The 14,233-nt window shown below is 48.9% G+C and overlaps 5 protein-coding genes across 5 annotated transcripts; 4 read left to right on the forward strand and 1 right to left on the reverse strand.

The window, feature by feature from the left end:
- Nucleotides 1-1,475: 1,475 nt before the first annotated feature.
- LAESUDRAFT_731600 (cytochrome P450) lies at nt 1,476-4,074 on the reverse strand. The gene is made up of 10 exons (XM_040910073.1): nt 3,703-4,074; nt 3,326-3,650; nt 3,118-3,266; nt 2,948-3,063; nt 2,748-2,879; nt 2,507-2,696; nt 2,373-2,454; nt 2,172-2,308; nt 1,961-2,093; nt 1,476-1,890 (listed from the first exon to the last, which is right to left on the reverse strand). The coding sequence occupies exons 1-10, from the start codon at nt 3,887-3,889 to the stop codon at nt 1,818-1,820; spliced, it is 1,524 nt and encodes a 507-aa protein (XP_040758856.1). The 5' UTR covers nt 3,890-4,074; the 3' UTR covers nt 1,476-1,817.
- Nucleotides 4,075-5,563: 1,489 nt separating this feature from the next.
- On the forward strand, nt 5,564-6,640 carry LAESUDRAFT_664626 (uncharacterized protein; the record flags this gene model as incomplete). The annotated part of the gene is made up of 6 exons (XM_040905135.1): nt 5,564-5,605; nt 5,666-5,800; nt 5,847-5,934; nt 5,988-6,119; nt 6,175-6,359; nt 6,419-6,640. 6 exons carry the CDS (start codon nt 5,564-5,566, stop codon nt 6,638-6,640), a joined length of 804 nt encoding a protein of 267 aa, XP_040758857.1.
- A 1,277-nt stretch (nt 6,641-7,917) lies between these two features.
- Nucleotides 7,918-8,447, forward strand: LAESUDRAFT_664685 (uncharacterized protein; the record flags this gene model as incomplete). Its single annotated transcript, XM_040905142.1, has 2 exons — nt 7,918-8,086; nt 8,287-8,447. Coding segments are annotated over 2 exons (330 nt in total), but the record flags the coding sequence as incomplete, so codon positions are not given.
- A 4,164-nt stretch (nt 8,448-12,611) lies between these two features.
- LAESUDRAFT_764043 (uncharacterized protein) lies at nt 12,612-13,251 on the forward strand (the record flags this gene model as incomplete). Its single annotated transcript, XM_040913373.1, has 4 exons — nt 12,612-12,682; nt 12,737-12,893; nt 12,944-13,090; nt 13,150-13,251. The coding sequence occupies 4 exons, from the start codon at nt 12,612-12,614 to the stop codon at nt 13,249-13,251; spliced, it is 477 nt and encodes a 158-aa protein (XP_040758859.1).
- Nucleotides 13,252-13,999: 748 nt separating this feature from the next.
- On the forward strand, nt 14,000-14,164 carry LAESUDRAFT_615605 (uncharacterized protein; the record flags this gene model as incomplete). The annotated part of the gene is made up of 1 exon (XM_040903210.1): nt 14,000-14,164. A coding segment is annotated over one exon (165 nt), but the record flags the coding sequence as incomplete, so codon positions are not given.
- Nucleotides 14,165-14,233: the final 69 nt, after the last annotated feature.

Below are 14,233 nucleotides of genomic sequence, written 5' to 3' on the forward strand. Positions count from 1 at the left end.
GCGTCGTTGGAGCCCCACGAGAGTTTGGCGGCTATTTGTGAGAGGGACGTGGCACGACCGTAGTCCTCGTGGGTGAAGCTCAGGATGGAGTGGATGCCGAGCTGTGGGGTGTTAGCCACGAGAGCAGCGAAAAGTAGAGCGGAGCCGGAGACGCACGACGAGAAGGAGGACGAGGAGCACGTAGCGCGTGGAGGTTGTTAGCTTGAGCAGCATCGTGCTATTTTGAGTGGTCGCGACCGGCGGACACGTTACGGCGCTTCGGCGGTGCGGAGGATCGGCAGATTTGGGCAACGTGGTGGGAATGCGATAGCCAGAGGACGTGCAAGAGTCAAAGACGAATGTTACGAACCCGAGTACGTGTTGGAAGTCCTACGGACTTGTATGTTCAGTAGGACGCGGACTTAGTAGTTTCAGTGCGCGTTCGCTTACATAATCACGTAGCTATGTCGCGCCTGAGCGCTTTTGTCACCTCAGCACTCGCTTTATTCATTCGAGGCTGAGGTGAGCACTATGGACTCTATATCTATGTTTTTTACTCACATATTGTAGTCACTCTTTACTTCCGTGTCCTACAGGTATTTTATACAGCACTCGCTTTATTCATTCGAGGCTGAGTCACTCTTTACTTCCGTGTCCTACAGCCCTCGTAAATTTTCACCTCGGACAATAGTACGAAGACACAGGACGAACAGGGATGAAAGCCACTGGCAGGACGGAGTAAAATGGCGGACAGCCACCGACGCGCCCGCCGCTGCTGCGCACCCGTCCGCCGTCATGGAAATAACATCAGCACATCGCGGATAACGCCAAGCGCCCATATTGCGCCACCACGTCTTGAACGTCCGAGCTGTGAGGTTAGCAATTAATACCTCCCTACACACTCGCGGAGAACTCACTAGACACTATGTCAAAAGATGCATCTACAGATCTAGATAACTTCTCCGTGCTTGTATACGCTAAAAATGCTCGCATAGCGGACACGCTGACCTACAGTTGAAGAATCTGTAGCAGAGGCAGAGAACGAGGTCGAGCTGGGGGGAAAGCATGACTAGACGTAGAGCGTGGAGACGATATCTTATATATGCGCGAGCAATAAGGTTCAGATCACGGAAGGACATGACAGCTTTCGTTCTTGCACCGTGGCCACTGCGAGAAGTCCAAATTGGGCAGAGGCATTGCCTTACATGGAATGCTGTGATGGTGGCGGCAGGGAATTTCCGACAGGTTGTTCTCGAACAGGCATGGGAGAGCCTCTGATGTGAACAGCGAATGCAACTGCGACCATTTTAGCAAGCCTACTAAACGAGAACTGACATGAGACCGTGAGTTCCGGTCCTCTCATGATGAAAAAACAACGTAGGTGCATATATATCATTTCGGATGTTCGTACAGAGCTGCCTCTTCATGATGTGCCCCTCAAGAGGCTTCGAAGCAACTGAATCCGTTGTCTGCATCGAAGGCGGCGGCATAAACATAAACCATAGACTGCAGAGATTCCAGATTTGAAATAGTCGTCATTTTGAGAGGCCTGAGGAAGGTCTTTGTTTCCCATGCCATGTTACAGAGTACAAAATGGTGATCCTTCAAATGCGCTTGCTGATGAGTGTCATCACGACCAATCGATCCTCCTGCCAGCTTGTACAGACTTAATTCCTGAATGTTTCCAGGCTCGTCCTGAAGGCTTCTTTTCCACTCCACCCCATCCATGATCGATGTGCGATGCGCAACGTTCTTCTGTATCGTCAAACCACACAGAAAGGAAGCCAGCCGAAAACCGAAACAAAATACTACGCACTCTCCGCCACCTCGCCATCCTCTCAGCCCGAGGCCACAGTTGCCAGCAACTCCGGGGCCCGCACAGTGATCCGACAAGGGAACGGCTTCACATGGCTACACCGACAATCGCGATTGGGCTGTCAGCATTTGCGCTATATCGACATTGCATAAGGATGATGCGAACCTTGTGACTGTTGAAGTGAACGCGACCGGCGGCTCGACTTCTCTACCATTCTCGTCCACCGATTTCGAGATGTCGAACGTGGCGAGGATGCACGAGATCACGAGAAACGCGGAGCTCTCGGCGAAATGAGATCCTAGAACCATACGTGCGCGCGTGAGTAAGTACTTCCCACTCCCGACGTCCTAATATTATAGTGGTAGTCGGACGGTACCTGGACAGACTCTCCGTCCGAATCCAAAGACGAATTTGCGAGGGTCAAGTTGCGGTTCGGAGCCCTCCTCGGCAAGGAATCGTTCTGGCTTGAAGGCGAACGGATCCGGGTAAGTCTCGAGATCGTGTGCTATAGCCCTGAGCACAGGATAGATTATCAACCAAACATAAATGAGCAGATGACGCGAATGGAAGTGCTCACCACACATTCGCATGTGCCACAGTTCCCTTGGGGATCCAGTATCCCTGATAGGCATTGTCTTCCGTCACTCTATGAGGCAAAGCTAGCGCACCAATAAGGATCGCCAAACTTCCAAGGCTCGAATGAGAACACACCTAGTGGTGCCACCGGGGCCCATCGCATCACCTCCTTTATGAGCGCCCCAACATAAGGCAGACTTTCCTGGTCGTCCACGGTCGGCAGCCTGCCCGCTCCCACAACGCGAGTGATTTCCATCTGGGCGCGCTTTTGCGCCTCTGCGTTGAGCACCATCAACAGGATGAACGCTGTGAGCAAACCGACGACCTGGACGATGCGCTGAGATGGATGGGAGCGTCGAGAGGAAAAAATGCGTACGGTATCGGCCCCGCCGGCGTACAGCGCGCTACTACACCACTTGACGATGTCCTCCTCTTCGGCGTCCGGGGTCGTACCGCCTTCTGGTCGGAGGTTCAGCGACGTGAAGGACTCGACGTACTTGCCGGATTCCTGGAGAACAAAAGAGGTTATGAACGAGGATGAGGGAGCACGGTGTACGGTTGTTAGTGTTAACTGACTATTTGCTGTTTTGCCCAGTTGTGCGGGATCGTGTCGATCCGCGAGAACTCTTCTCGGAACTTGGCGCCTTGTCGTTTGAAGTCTGCAAAGGGGAACCATGCAGGGACGAATCTCACTGCAGAAGAGATGATTACTCTACTCATCGAATGTGCGAATGCAAGGCACGTACGAATGGGGTATGTGTCAACAAGCCATCGACCCGGCTTGACGACGAGCGCGTGCAGTTTGAACGATTCCTCCATCAGCGAAACGAAGTAGTCGTTGTTCTCCGCCACAGTCCATCCATAAGCAACCTTGAGAATCACAGCGCCGGCATTTCTGGCAAATGTGGCGCGCTTCAGCGACAAGCCGACTAAGATGATATATCGTTCACTTACCTTCTGATATGAGAGATGAAATTCTCTGGTGACTTGGCAAGTCCGCGCAAGAGCGTATGCATCTCTTCCTCCTGAATCGGACGATAGCTTTGGATGGCGCGCGGGTTCAGGCCCGCTTGCAGCAGTTTGCGATACTTCTTGAACCGAGGATGGTTCACTGATATGTTGAACACGGCAAGCTTCCTCCCAGCAAGCTCCTTGTACATCCACATCATCGGTCGATCAGAATAGATAGCAGATCTTGTGTCGAGGAGATCGAGTGCCGCCTGGAGTGAATTGAGGATGAGCATCCTTCGGCCGTAGATGCGAAAGTAGACGAGAGGGCCTGTCCGACGTGAGTGAGCGAGGCCGATGACCAGAGCTTCGAGAATGCATACCGTACTGTTGCGCCCATTTTGCGTAGGTCAACCAAGGTTCGGAGGCTGGAAGTTGATGTACGTTCCCGGCCCAAAATGTAGATTTGGGACCGGGAGGGAGCGGGAGACGTGGAGATGAGAATCTGTAGACGACTATGACTACAAGCAGGAGCAGGAGCGACGCAACTGCCGCTGAAGGCTGATACATGATGTCACCCACGCGATGAGAAACGTTATTAGCAAGTAGTTGCGTAGGAATGGACGGGCAGCAGCAAGCAGAGGCGTCACTGGATGAACAGTTATCATACATACATGACTGGTCCACTGTTATGATCGGGAAATGGAAGCAGGATGACAACTGCTGCATGTGGAGTGAGTGGGGGTGCGCCGGTGATGTGAGACGGGTCATGCATCATGGAGTGAGGATGCATCGCGCTGATTCTGGGCCGGGTAGCCTTGCGCAGCCGAAACGTGCACGGCCGGGAGTTGTGTACAGATAAGAAGGAAGCGTAGACTGCGTTCGAAGATCGGGGCATGGAGAATGCATGCAAACAATACAGCTCCAACACCTTCGCATACCCCTCCGCATCCTCCGCACCCTCCTCTCCTCCCCTCTTAATATCGTATGTCGTCGCTTTCTCAGACGATTTTATAGGTCTGCCTAGGGGAGACAAGGAGAATGCAGGTAACACAAGCACCCACGACACGAGGCGCATCGTTGAAACGGTTGACACTGGAATGGTATGTACTCTAATCGAACACAAACATGACACTTGACATGGATTGATTTCTCGCGGTGGCGTACCAGGACCCTAGAATTCTGCACTGTGACAGAGGCCTGCTCATCATTGGCAATGACGAGCCCGACCTTTCAAGGTATGACTTGCCTTGGGGTGAGACTCTCGTTATTCTCTAGAGATCGTTCACGATTTTCTTTTGTACATGACTTGAGAATTTGCTCAGTACAAACAAGGGCGTACAACACCACCTCCGTCACCGCTGCGGCTTGATGACAAGGGCAATGAGCCGCTAGCGCGAGCGAAAACAGCGGAACTCGACGCCGTTCAGTTCCACATCAGGATAACTCAAACCCGGCCTAGTCGGATGATTTCATCTGCTTACCGTCACCAAAAAAGACAGTAAGTCCGACAAAGCCTCCGGACCTCGAGGCTCGTCTTGAACTTTCTCCCGTTCGGAACTTCTAATCCTGTGTTTATTGGTCTGCACAATCCATAGCCCGCGAGAACTAGTCAAAAGTGGAGTTCTGGAGCCACAATGTCATTCATCTGCCAAATCATGAACCGAGAAGCTGATGCGATGATATTTGCCGGATTGCACCATCCATCTTGCGAATCGTGGCGTTCACATTGAATCGGAACGCTCCAATGTCAATAACTCGGATCGTGAAAGCGGCCTCAAAGCGCCTCGCTCGTGGTTTGTGCGCCCGGCGCCGTACCCCGTGATGCATGGCTCTCGCATCATAGGCCCGGGTCCGATTGATACCGATAGATCACCACTTCTCATGAGGCCAGAAGTTTCAAGTTACAGCATGGAAGAGACGTGCCGACTAGAATGCATCTTCCCATTGGGAACGTGGAGGGATCGGATAACGGGGATGAAGTCGTATCTGCGCGCTCTCCCCGGGGCGTGCTCAATCCCTTCTCTGTGAGCGTAGTTCGAGATGCCGTTCAGTTTGACCGCAGCTGTGATCGTCGCCCTCATTGTCGAGGGCACTCTATATGGTGGGCTGCATCGCGACGAAGAAAATTGGAGACAAACTCACCAATATCATTTTTTTCGTGCAGGATTCTCTCTTGCACTGTTTAGTGCCACAATATGGGCGATCGTTTACAAACGCTCCACCAGGCGCATCAATCCCATAATGAGCACTGCGACGTTTGCGCTATCCGTCTTGAGTACGATGGTAGACTAACTCGCCCAGTTCACCTCCCGAGGCAACCTTACGCTGACGCACGCTTTCCAGCATGTGATTGTAGACGCCAGGCGCGTCTACATCGGTTGTGCCCTGTCGGAAAACTCGGAAGAATATTTCCAAAACGTTGCGAACGAGACGTTCAAGAATGCGATACACGAGATCGAAACTCTCCTCGCGGATGCCGTCCTTATGGGTCGCACTCTTCGAGACCGCTGAAATTAACATTCAGTACTGCCTCAAGATCTACCGCTGTTATGTTGTGTGGACGAAATTTTGGATTATTCTGCCACCTATCATCGGGTGGTGTGGTACTGTCGGTTTGTTCAGTTCCTTTTGCGTTGAATGCGGTCCAGCTGATCTAGGACTGGAGTTGCTGGTACCCACACCGTCTGGTCCATCTCCCAGCTGACAGGCTCCGCCAGCGAAGTCTTTGCTAAGCAAACGGCGCAATGGGTGATTTCTTTCTACTCTATCGCCCTAGCGACCAATTTCATCGCGACCAGTCAGTTCCATTATGCCTTTTTCATCACGTGCTCCTCGCTCAACCGCGTACATAGGACTGCTGGCTTGCAAGCTTTGGATGGTCAACCGCGAGAATGAGCCATATCGTTCTTCAAGCTCGGCGTTGCGGCCAGTGATGCTCATCATACTCGAATGCGGAGCGATCTACTCCGTCTCGTTGCTCTCGATGATCATTGTATACAAGTCGCAAACCAACGGCGCGTACGTTATGGTTGACATCGTGAGTTGCGTACCTGCCTGTAATGTGCATCACAGATGCTGATGTTAGTGGGCTACCAGATCGGACAGATCATCCCGATCACGTTCTATATCATCATCATCCGAGCTACGATGGCTATGATGAAATTGAGACACGGTTCGACGATTCCGCTCAGCGCGCCGGTTTATGCCAGTCCGCCATCTTCGACGCAGACAACGGGTTCAGTTTCTTCGAAGCGTGCTGAAGTTCACATCACGAAGTTCACGGAGGTTGGGAGAGCTCCGTATGATCATTCGAAGTGATATGCACCCACGTTTCTTGTTCATGAGAGGACCGGACCTCATGGTTCCGCGTCAGTTTTGATTTAGTACGCTTGCTAAAATGGTTCCAGTTATGCTCGCTGTCGTGAGTCAAACATTGCCTTTGGTATTGCCAGAACACGATCGGTATACAATAATGATAGTATTGCTATGTTCCAATAAGTAGCTACAGCTACGGAGCGATCGATCATGCCGCTGTACGAACGTACTATACATATGAGATCAGACACAGCTCCGAGAGATTCACAAGACAGGATGCTTGTTGGCCAGTAATATCAACATGTAGCGAAATGGGGAGCACCTACTGTAGCCTATATAATGTGAGCATGAAGCTAATCAAACGCCTTGTCCGCAGTTCGAGGAGCTTTCTTTTACCGCTGTTGCATCACGATGCACGAAATTTAGTTGTCTAAGCGACCTGGACAACAATACCAGTAGACGAATACAGTGAAAAGATCACAGTGAATGTTAATGGGTGAAATCGTTGGACAATCTACTCGTTGTCTATAACGTTATGTTTTGTTTCTTATATGTGATTTGTAGAATTAGCTAAAAGAAATACAAACCACCCGGAGTGATCTGAATGGATGACTTTGGACAAACCCTGGTGAAAGTATTTGCAAAGATGGTGGCGGTGATACCAGTGGGAAAGTATGCATACGCGGTCTGTTTCACTTAAGTAGCGATATCACGCATCGCCGCTCGCGATGATCTGTTTAGTTGCCAGGCAGCTGTCTTGATCCGAGAAAATCCCGCAGCTCAAAATCTGCAGGACCAATCGGTGAACTTCTTTTGGTCCGACGGACCTCTATTCGTCAATGCCATGCACCAACAAACTTCTGGCTCTATCATAGACTCTCCGCTCGTCGGAATGTCGCGGCTGGTCGTGTTGCGGATAGCGCTTAATTACCTTCTATGCTGTGCTCCCGCTCCCACCCCCCGCTCTACGCGCGCCCCATCTTCTCTACGTTCATCCACTTGGACACCATCAACATTTGATTTCCAGAGACAAAAATGTCTTCTGGAGAGGACTCAACTTCTATATTCCAAAATACGGTTGATGGTATTCGGGAGACGTCAGTTTCTCTTTCCGCGGTTGATCTTCTAGTCGTGAAATGCGCTGACATTGTGCATTCTCACCGTGAATCTAGTGATGTATACGCATACTCGTGTGTCAGAGTGGCTGGTAAAATAACACATCTCTGGCTATCTATTGAGTCTTTCAGCGACCTCACTGACCTATCATTCTTATCTTAGTACTCATATTCTACGAGTATGCCCTCACACTGTCAACAGAAGTGGAATCTGTATGGAATGGTGGAAAGTCTCTAGTCACTGCGCTTTTTCTCTTCAATCGGTATGCTTTGCTGGCGGTTGGTGTCCTTGATCTGTTGAACGGACCAATCTACTGGAGCACTCCGCTCGTGAGTACTTGACGTTTCATTACTGTTGGATTAAATCACTATCGGCACCTCAACTTGGCTTTGTAGAGGTGCGTGCATGTTCCTCTCAAGGGAATAGGTCGTGATTAGGCTTATACGCTCACTCAAATCTGCAGCTGCGAGACAACGTATATGTTACTGGATACCATTTCAATTGCCATCATTGCTGTCATCTCTGGTTAGCAGCAATCATCATAATCCCGAAGGTGGCTTTGTCTGACAGATATGCAGGATTTTCTGCTCTACGCGTGTATGCTATTAGCGGCCACAGATTGGCACCTGCCCTAATTACTCTCACCTTGGGAATGGTCTTCGTAGGTGTGCGGGTAGTACGTGCATCTTCTTAGTTGTGTAGCCTCTGATCGGCTGACGGTAGTGCAGTATTATTACATAGCCACTTCGTATGCGTATGTCAACCATGCCTTCGGCTACCCATACTGTGACTGGAACATACACGTATCAAATCCTCTGCAATTCAAGTGAGTGCATGTCGAGGCCTTGTGTACAGCATCCGGACGTTCATCATTCTGCATGTGATGTCAGATGTGCGTTCGCATGCCGAATTGTCACTTCAGGAGAGACTACAAAAATGGTTGTCTTGCAGTAACAATCGCTGAGCGGATCTGCGGAATAGGGGCAGATTTTATCGTTCTAATAGTGACTTGGTACAGAACGTACCATATTGCAAAAGACGCCCACCGAGCCGCACTTAAAACTACGATAGTTGTTCTGTTACTCCGCGACGGTGAGCTTACAATGATACTGTGGTCAAGTCGTCAGTAATACATTGGTTCCCAGGCACGTTATATTTCGTGTACGTCAAGATACTATTTCCACATACGAGGAAGCACAGCGTTCACCTAGGATCTTCCGTCCAGTGCACTTTTGATACTGAATGTGCTTGGGATCTTATTAGTAGGCGGTATCTATGGCAATGAGGTTTGCATATTCCTGGTCCACTGCGTACTTCTGTTAATGGGGAACTGAATAGAGTGATTGGAATGTCGTATCGATTTTCCTTGCGCCGTGAGCAGCATTTCCAATGATCCCAATCAATGTGATTCTTATGTCGTTTACAGCTTTTCATCTATCCTTGTGTCTCGCTTTATTCTGGACCTGCGCAAAGCCTCTTGTGACGATGCTGAAGGCTTAGACTACGACACAGGTGGCGAAGCAACGAACACGCAGAGCGTAGTGTTCGCTTCTCGCCTTGTCGGAAACATCGACACGGATCTGCGATACGACACGTTATCCAGTGATGTGATGAATAACGAAGAGAGCGCTGATGTGGGCGATGAAAATGATGAGGATGTCGCGCTGGAGGTGGGGTCTATTGTTAACGACTAAACATTTATATACTTTGATTCGAGCCTACGGGAGTATTACCCGCAGGTAAAGATACAATAGATGTGTCCGACATTGTAATATTTGGACGTAAGGCTGATGGATGGTCGGGCAAACGTTGCCATGACGATCGAAATGTTATGTTCATTGGCATGAAAGCAGGAACTGCAGTCATCATGGTGTCGCGGAGGCGCAGCTCGGCCTCGAACATCCTCGCAACCACCCAGGCAGTTCATGGCTGTCATCGATGTCCTTTCTGTCATTGTGCAATACTCAAAGACTAAAGTTCAGATGACAATCGGCAAGTACGGAATAGTCAGACAGCCCGCTACACGAAGAACGTGGTTAAAGCTTTGCAGCAGAGGGTTCCATCCACATAATACATGCGCAATACACACAGCAACTTCGTCCGATTCTCTTGTATGACCTATCCGTGAAATAGTGTGAGAATGGTACCTTATTATAATGGAATGTAAACAAACGAAATGCCCGGCTCGCTTGACGAATTGAACCATGATTTTTTACGCAATCTCAAGATGGTCTGGTGGACATTCAAGGACATGTCGAGGACTGTTGTAGGGTTTTCAAAGTCATCTTACTACAGCATGGTGAAGGCTTGTACATACACGAGGTTGGTTCCTTCACCCAAGATGCAATGTACCGGGAATTGTTTCTCTAGCATAACCAACTTGTTGGCCACCGCAAAATGAGCTTAGTAGTCGATGAAGCTGATCATTTCCTGCACTTTGGTGCACTTGAGTGTGACCTTAAAGACAACACGACCTGCATCCTCCATAGTAATGTCTCTCAGGCCATATTGCTGTGACAGGACCGTGAGGATGCCGTGAAGAATCATGATCATAAATCAGCTTACAGCATAAAGAGAGAGGACTCTGGAATCCCAAGCCTTGTATGGCAGGTGCTTCCTAAAGTGTTGCAAAGCCTTGTCTCTATCTTTGCATATGTCGCGCCTCGCATTAGTGGCTTTGTGGATTGCTTCAAGTAGTGATGTGCCAGGCCTGGCCTCAAGCCGTAAGCCGTGCTGAGCTGAGCCCAAAAAAGCCAAGCCAGGCCGGGCCCTGGGGGTCAGCCTCGCAGGGCTCACGACCCGGCTTGCACTTTAGGAAAGCCGAGGCCGAGCCACAAAGCCACGGCTTCATAGTGGCGCACCATTTGGTGCTGTACAGGATGAACTGGAGGGTGAGATACGTTGGAAGTGGCCGACCGACGGCACTTTCGGTGGAACGCGCTCAACGCGTCGGGAGGGACGAGCGCCAAGTGACGGCTGAAATGCGTCGCAGGGCAGTACCTGAAAATGGAGCGGGCAAGTACGGAAGGGTGGAAAAGCATATAAGTATGCACCTGTAGTACCAAGGCCCCAGTTGTTTGTGGCCTCACCAGCCTCTCACTCCCTTTGCGCCCATGAGATGGGAAGGTGCCAGCTGGCTAACACCCTTGCCGCACCACGATTTCCTAGAAGATAATGATATGTTACAATCATAATGAGTGCGGAAGACCCACCACCGGCTAACAAGTGGCTCAGATGATCCAGGACCGAAGCTCAGGGATGCCGAAAATGTCGCTGAGCCCGAGATCTCTTCCCATCGATGGGAGGCCTTGGACACTGCTTCTCACCCCGCACCTCATGCAGCATCCCCTGCATCTTCTCGCCCCACTCCTCATGCTGCATCCCTCGCATGTTCTCCGAGACCCTGCACCTTATGATTCTTGGAAGGCCACAACCTTTGCAAAGTGCAGCGCAAGAGATGCAGATCTCAGCAAAATGACCTTTGCAAAGTGCAGTGCAAGTGACATGGATCTAAGCAGAACATCTGTAATCGATGTTAATGAAGACAGTCGACTCATCAAAAGATCACAGTCTTCATGAGCTTTAGATGATGATGTGAGTCAGGAGTTCGAGGGGGATGTTGGTTAGTTTTCTCTGCTGTAATCTGTAAGTTTCTGGCTACTGACACTCACTCAGAGTCAGCAAGCATACAGCGGCAGGTAGAGCCAGCACGCATTCACCCTGAGGGTGCAGATGATGATGTCATTGTTTTTAACATTGATGAGCCATCGAAGCCTCCACAGGAGGGAAGGAGCCACAATATTGTACACTTTTTCTCCAGCTCCTATGACAAGAAGGTCAACAATTCAGCAAAGAGCCACTGTAACTGCAACATTTGCAAGTAAGTAACTGCTATTGTACAGTGATTTGATCTAACTACATCATCTTTCAGAAAAAAAGGCGGTGATACATCACTTCTGAATGAGCATACAACATTGCGCAGGCATCTTCAATCGGCTCACGAGGTATGCATCACATTTTTCTACAATAGGTGTGATTTCAAGATTCATATGAAGGAAGAATACCATGCATGGTGTGACAACAATGACTTCATATAGATGCTGCCGAAGGACACAAAGCACCACCGTGACGAAGCCAAGTTTTTTGAGCAAACACGCCTTGACTCACATTTGACAGAGCAGCCATGCAAAGAGTACATCATGCTGTACTCTGATGCGCTCTTCTGTGAAGCATTCATCGAGTGAATCATAGCAACAGATCAGGTATGATTTGATTACAGTTCTTCTGTCATGGCAGTCACTCATAACTACTCTATTAGCCAATACAAGCCGTTGAACACGCATTGTTCAAGAAGATGATCAATGTTGCAGCTCACGCAACCAATGGCGTCAAAATTCCAAACCGCAAGCAGTCACGCCATCAAGTAATCAACATGTTCAAGCAGCAGATGATGAAGCTGCAGGAATGATTGACGGTACATTTTCGCTTAATTTAATTGATTATCTGTGGCCCACTCAAGTCATTTACATAAACAGAGTGAAGCTGTAAAGGGTCTGATCAGTCTCACCTGTGACGCATACCAGGCTCCACAATGGATGGATACTTTGCTGTTACTACACACTGGATTGAGAAAGTACTGCCCGGGAAGTGGACGCTCGAAAGCGTGCTACTGGGCTTCATCTAGCTGAACAATGCTCACAATGGAGTGCAATTGAGATGCGCACTCTTCAAAGTCGTCGAACGCATGCATATTGAACATAAAGTATGCATTCCATTTATGCGATATGTGTGGCTGATAAAACTGACATCGCAGATCAGCTATATTACATGCAATAATGCCACAAATAATGACATGATGATGTCATATTTGGTGCGACATTTGCAAGCAGCGACAGGGAAGCCATTCAACCCTAAGAATCAGTGTATTCGGTGAGTCATTATGGAGATAATATGAATATCGTACCTCATTCATGATCTCCCTAGCTGTCTGGCACATATCATAAATCTCGCAACACAAGCACTCATCTTGATGTACAGCAAGTCTTCACATTATGATCCTGAGAAGCCGGACATGGTTTTGATGAACGTCGATGGTCCACGTCATGATCAAGTTGGTCTAGTGCGAGCAATCTCAGTCAAAGTATGTGGTTTTATTTCGCTTTATCATGTATTCCTAATTTCGCATCATAGGAGCATTCGTCTGCAAAGCGCAAACAGCTTTTCAAGGACATTCAGTTTCATAAGAAGGTCAAAATACTGCGGCAGCTGCTTCTTGACATGCCGGTTCGTTGGTCATCAACTTACGTGATGCTTGAGTGTTCAGAAGAGCTACGAGAGGTTAGTCCTTACTTATTATACAATTTTATGCTCCTTGCTCACTATCTGCTTTCTGCAAGTTTGTTGACATATTTGTGTATCAGATGGCGAGAGAGGAGAAAGATCTTACAAAGCGACAGAAGCTCGACAAACTGCGGCTCATGGTGGATGAGTGGGACTGAGTAAAGCTATTCTTAGATTTGCTTACAGTGTGTCATTGTCTCCACAACCATTTGTGTATACTGAATGGCAATGCAGCATTCAAATAATGTGCAGCAAGCATTCGCATCAGATCGAGGTCCTTCCCTCCATCTTGCTCTTCCCGCACTCGAAGCCCTTCACAAGGCTTGGACATCATGCACTGAATGCGATAAGTATGCAGTGTTCAGCGAAGATCAGCAGAGTCGGACGCATACATTTTCGCAATGTGTCGGTATATCATCCATTCATTTCATTGTTATCTCACTGACTGTCAATCTCCCACTCGCAGTGCTTGATCCATCACAAAAAATGAAACACATTCATAAGCATTGGGGAGAGGAGCTGCTGAAGGAGAGTCTCGATCATGCAGAAGGCATTGTAGGTACCACTTCTCGTCCTCTCTAGATGAAAACCAGTAATGCCATGCTAGTATAAGGCACAATATTTTCAGCTGTATCTGAGTGGCCCACCTTGTCCATCCATGCTGCAATCTGGTACAAGTGCCCATAGCAAGGTTAGATGTCTTATTCGTGAGCTATTCAATGATGAAGATGAAGATGATATAGGTGGACGTGAGACTGTCGGTGATCCAGCCATGCCATGGCTTGCTGATTTCCATGGCTATCTTAATTTGGCTGACATACTTGGAAATCATACCATCATCGAGTGGTGGGGGTGACAAGTTTTTGTCATTGAATTCTTTGTGACAGTACTGACTGAGCTCAGTTTAACACAGATAGATATCCCATCTGGAGCTCACTCGCTCGAGACTTCCTCACCATTATGGCATCATCTGTATCAAGCGAGCGCACATTCTCCTCAGCTGGCATTATCATTAGCAAACATCACAACTGTTTGAAGGCTGATATCATTGAAGTGTTGCAATGCTTGAAATGCATGCTTCGACATGCCTTAATTTTTCGCCAGGAGCCTGTTGCATTAGGGTTTGAAAATACTGAGATT

Source organism: Laetiporus sulphureus (genome assembly GCF_001632365.1).
Source record: "Laetiporus sulphureus 93-53 unplaced genomic scaffold LAESUscaffold_66, whole genome shotgun sequence".
NCBI lineage: Eukaryota > Fungi > Basidiomycota > Agaricomycetes > Polyporales > Laetiporaceae > Laetiporus > Laetiporus sulphureus.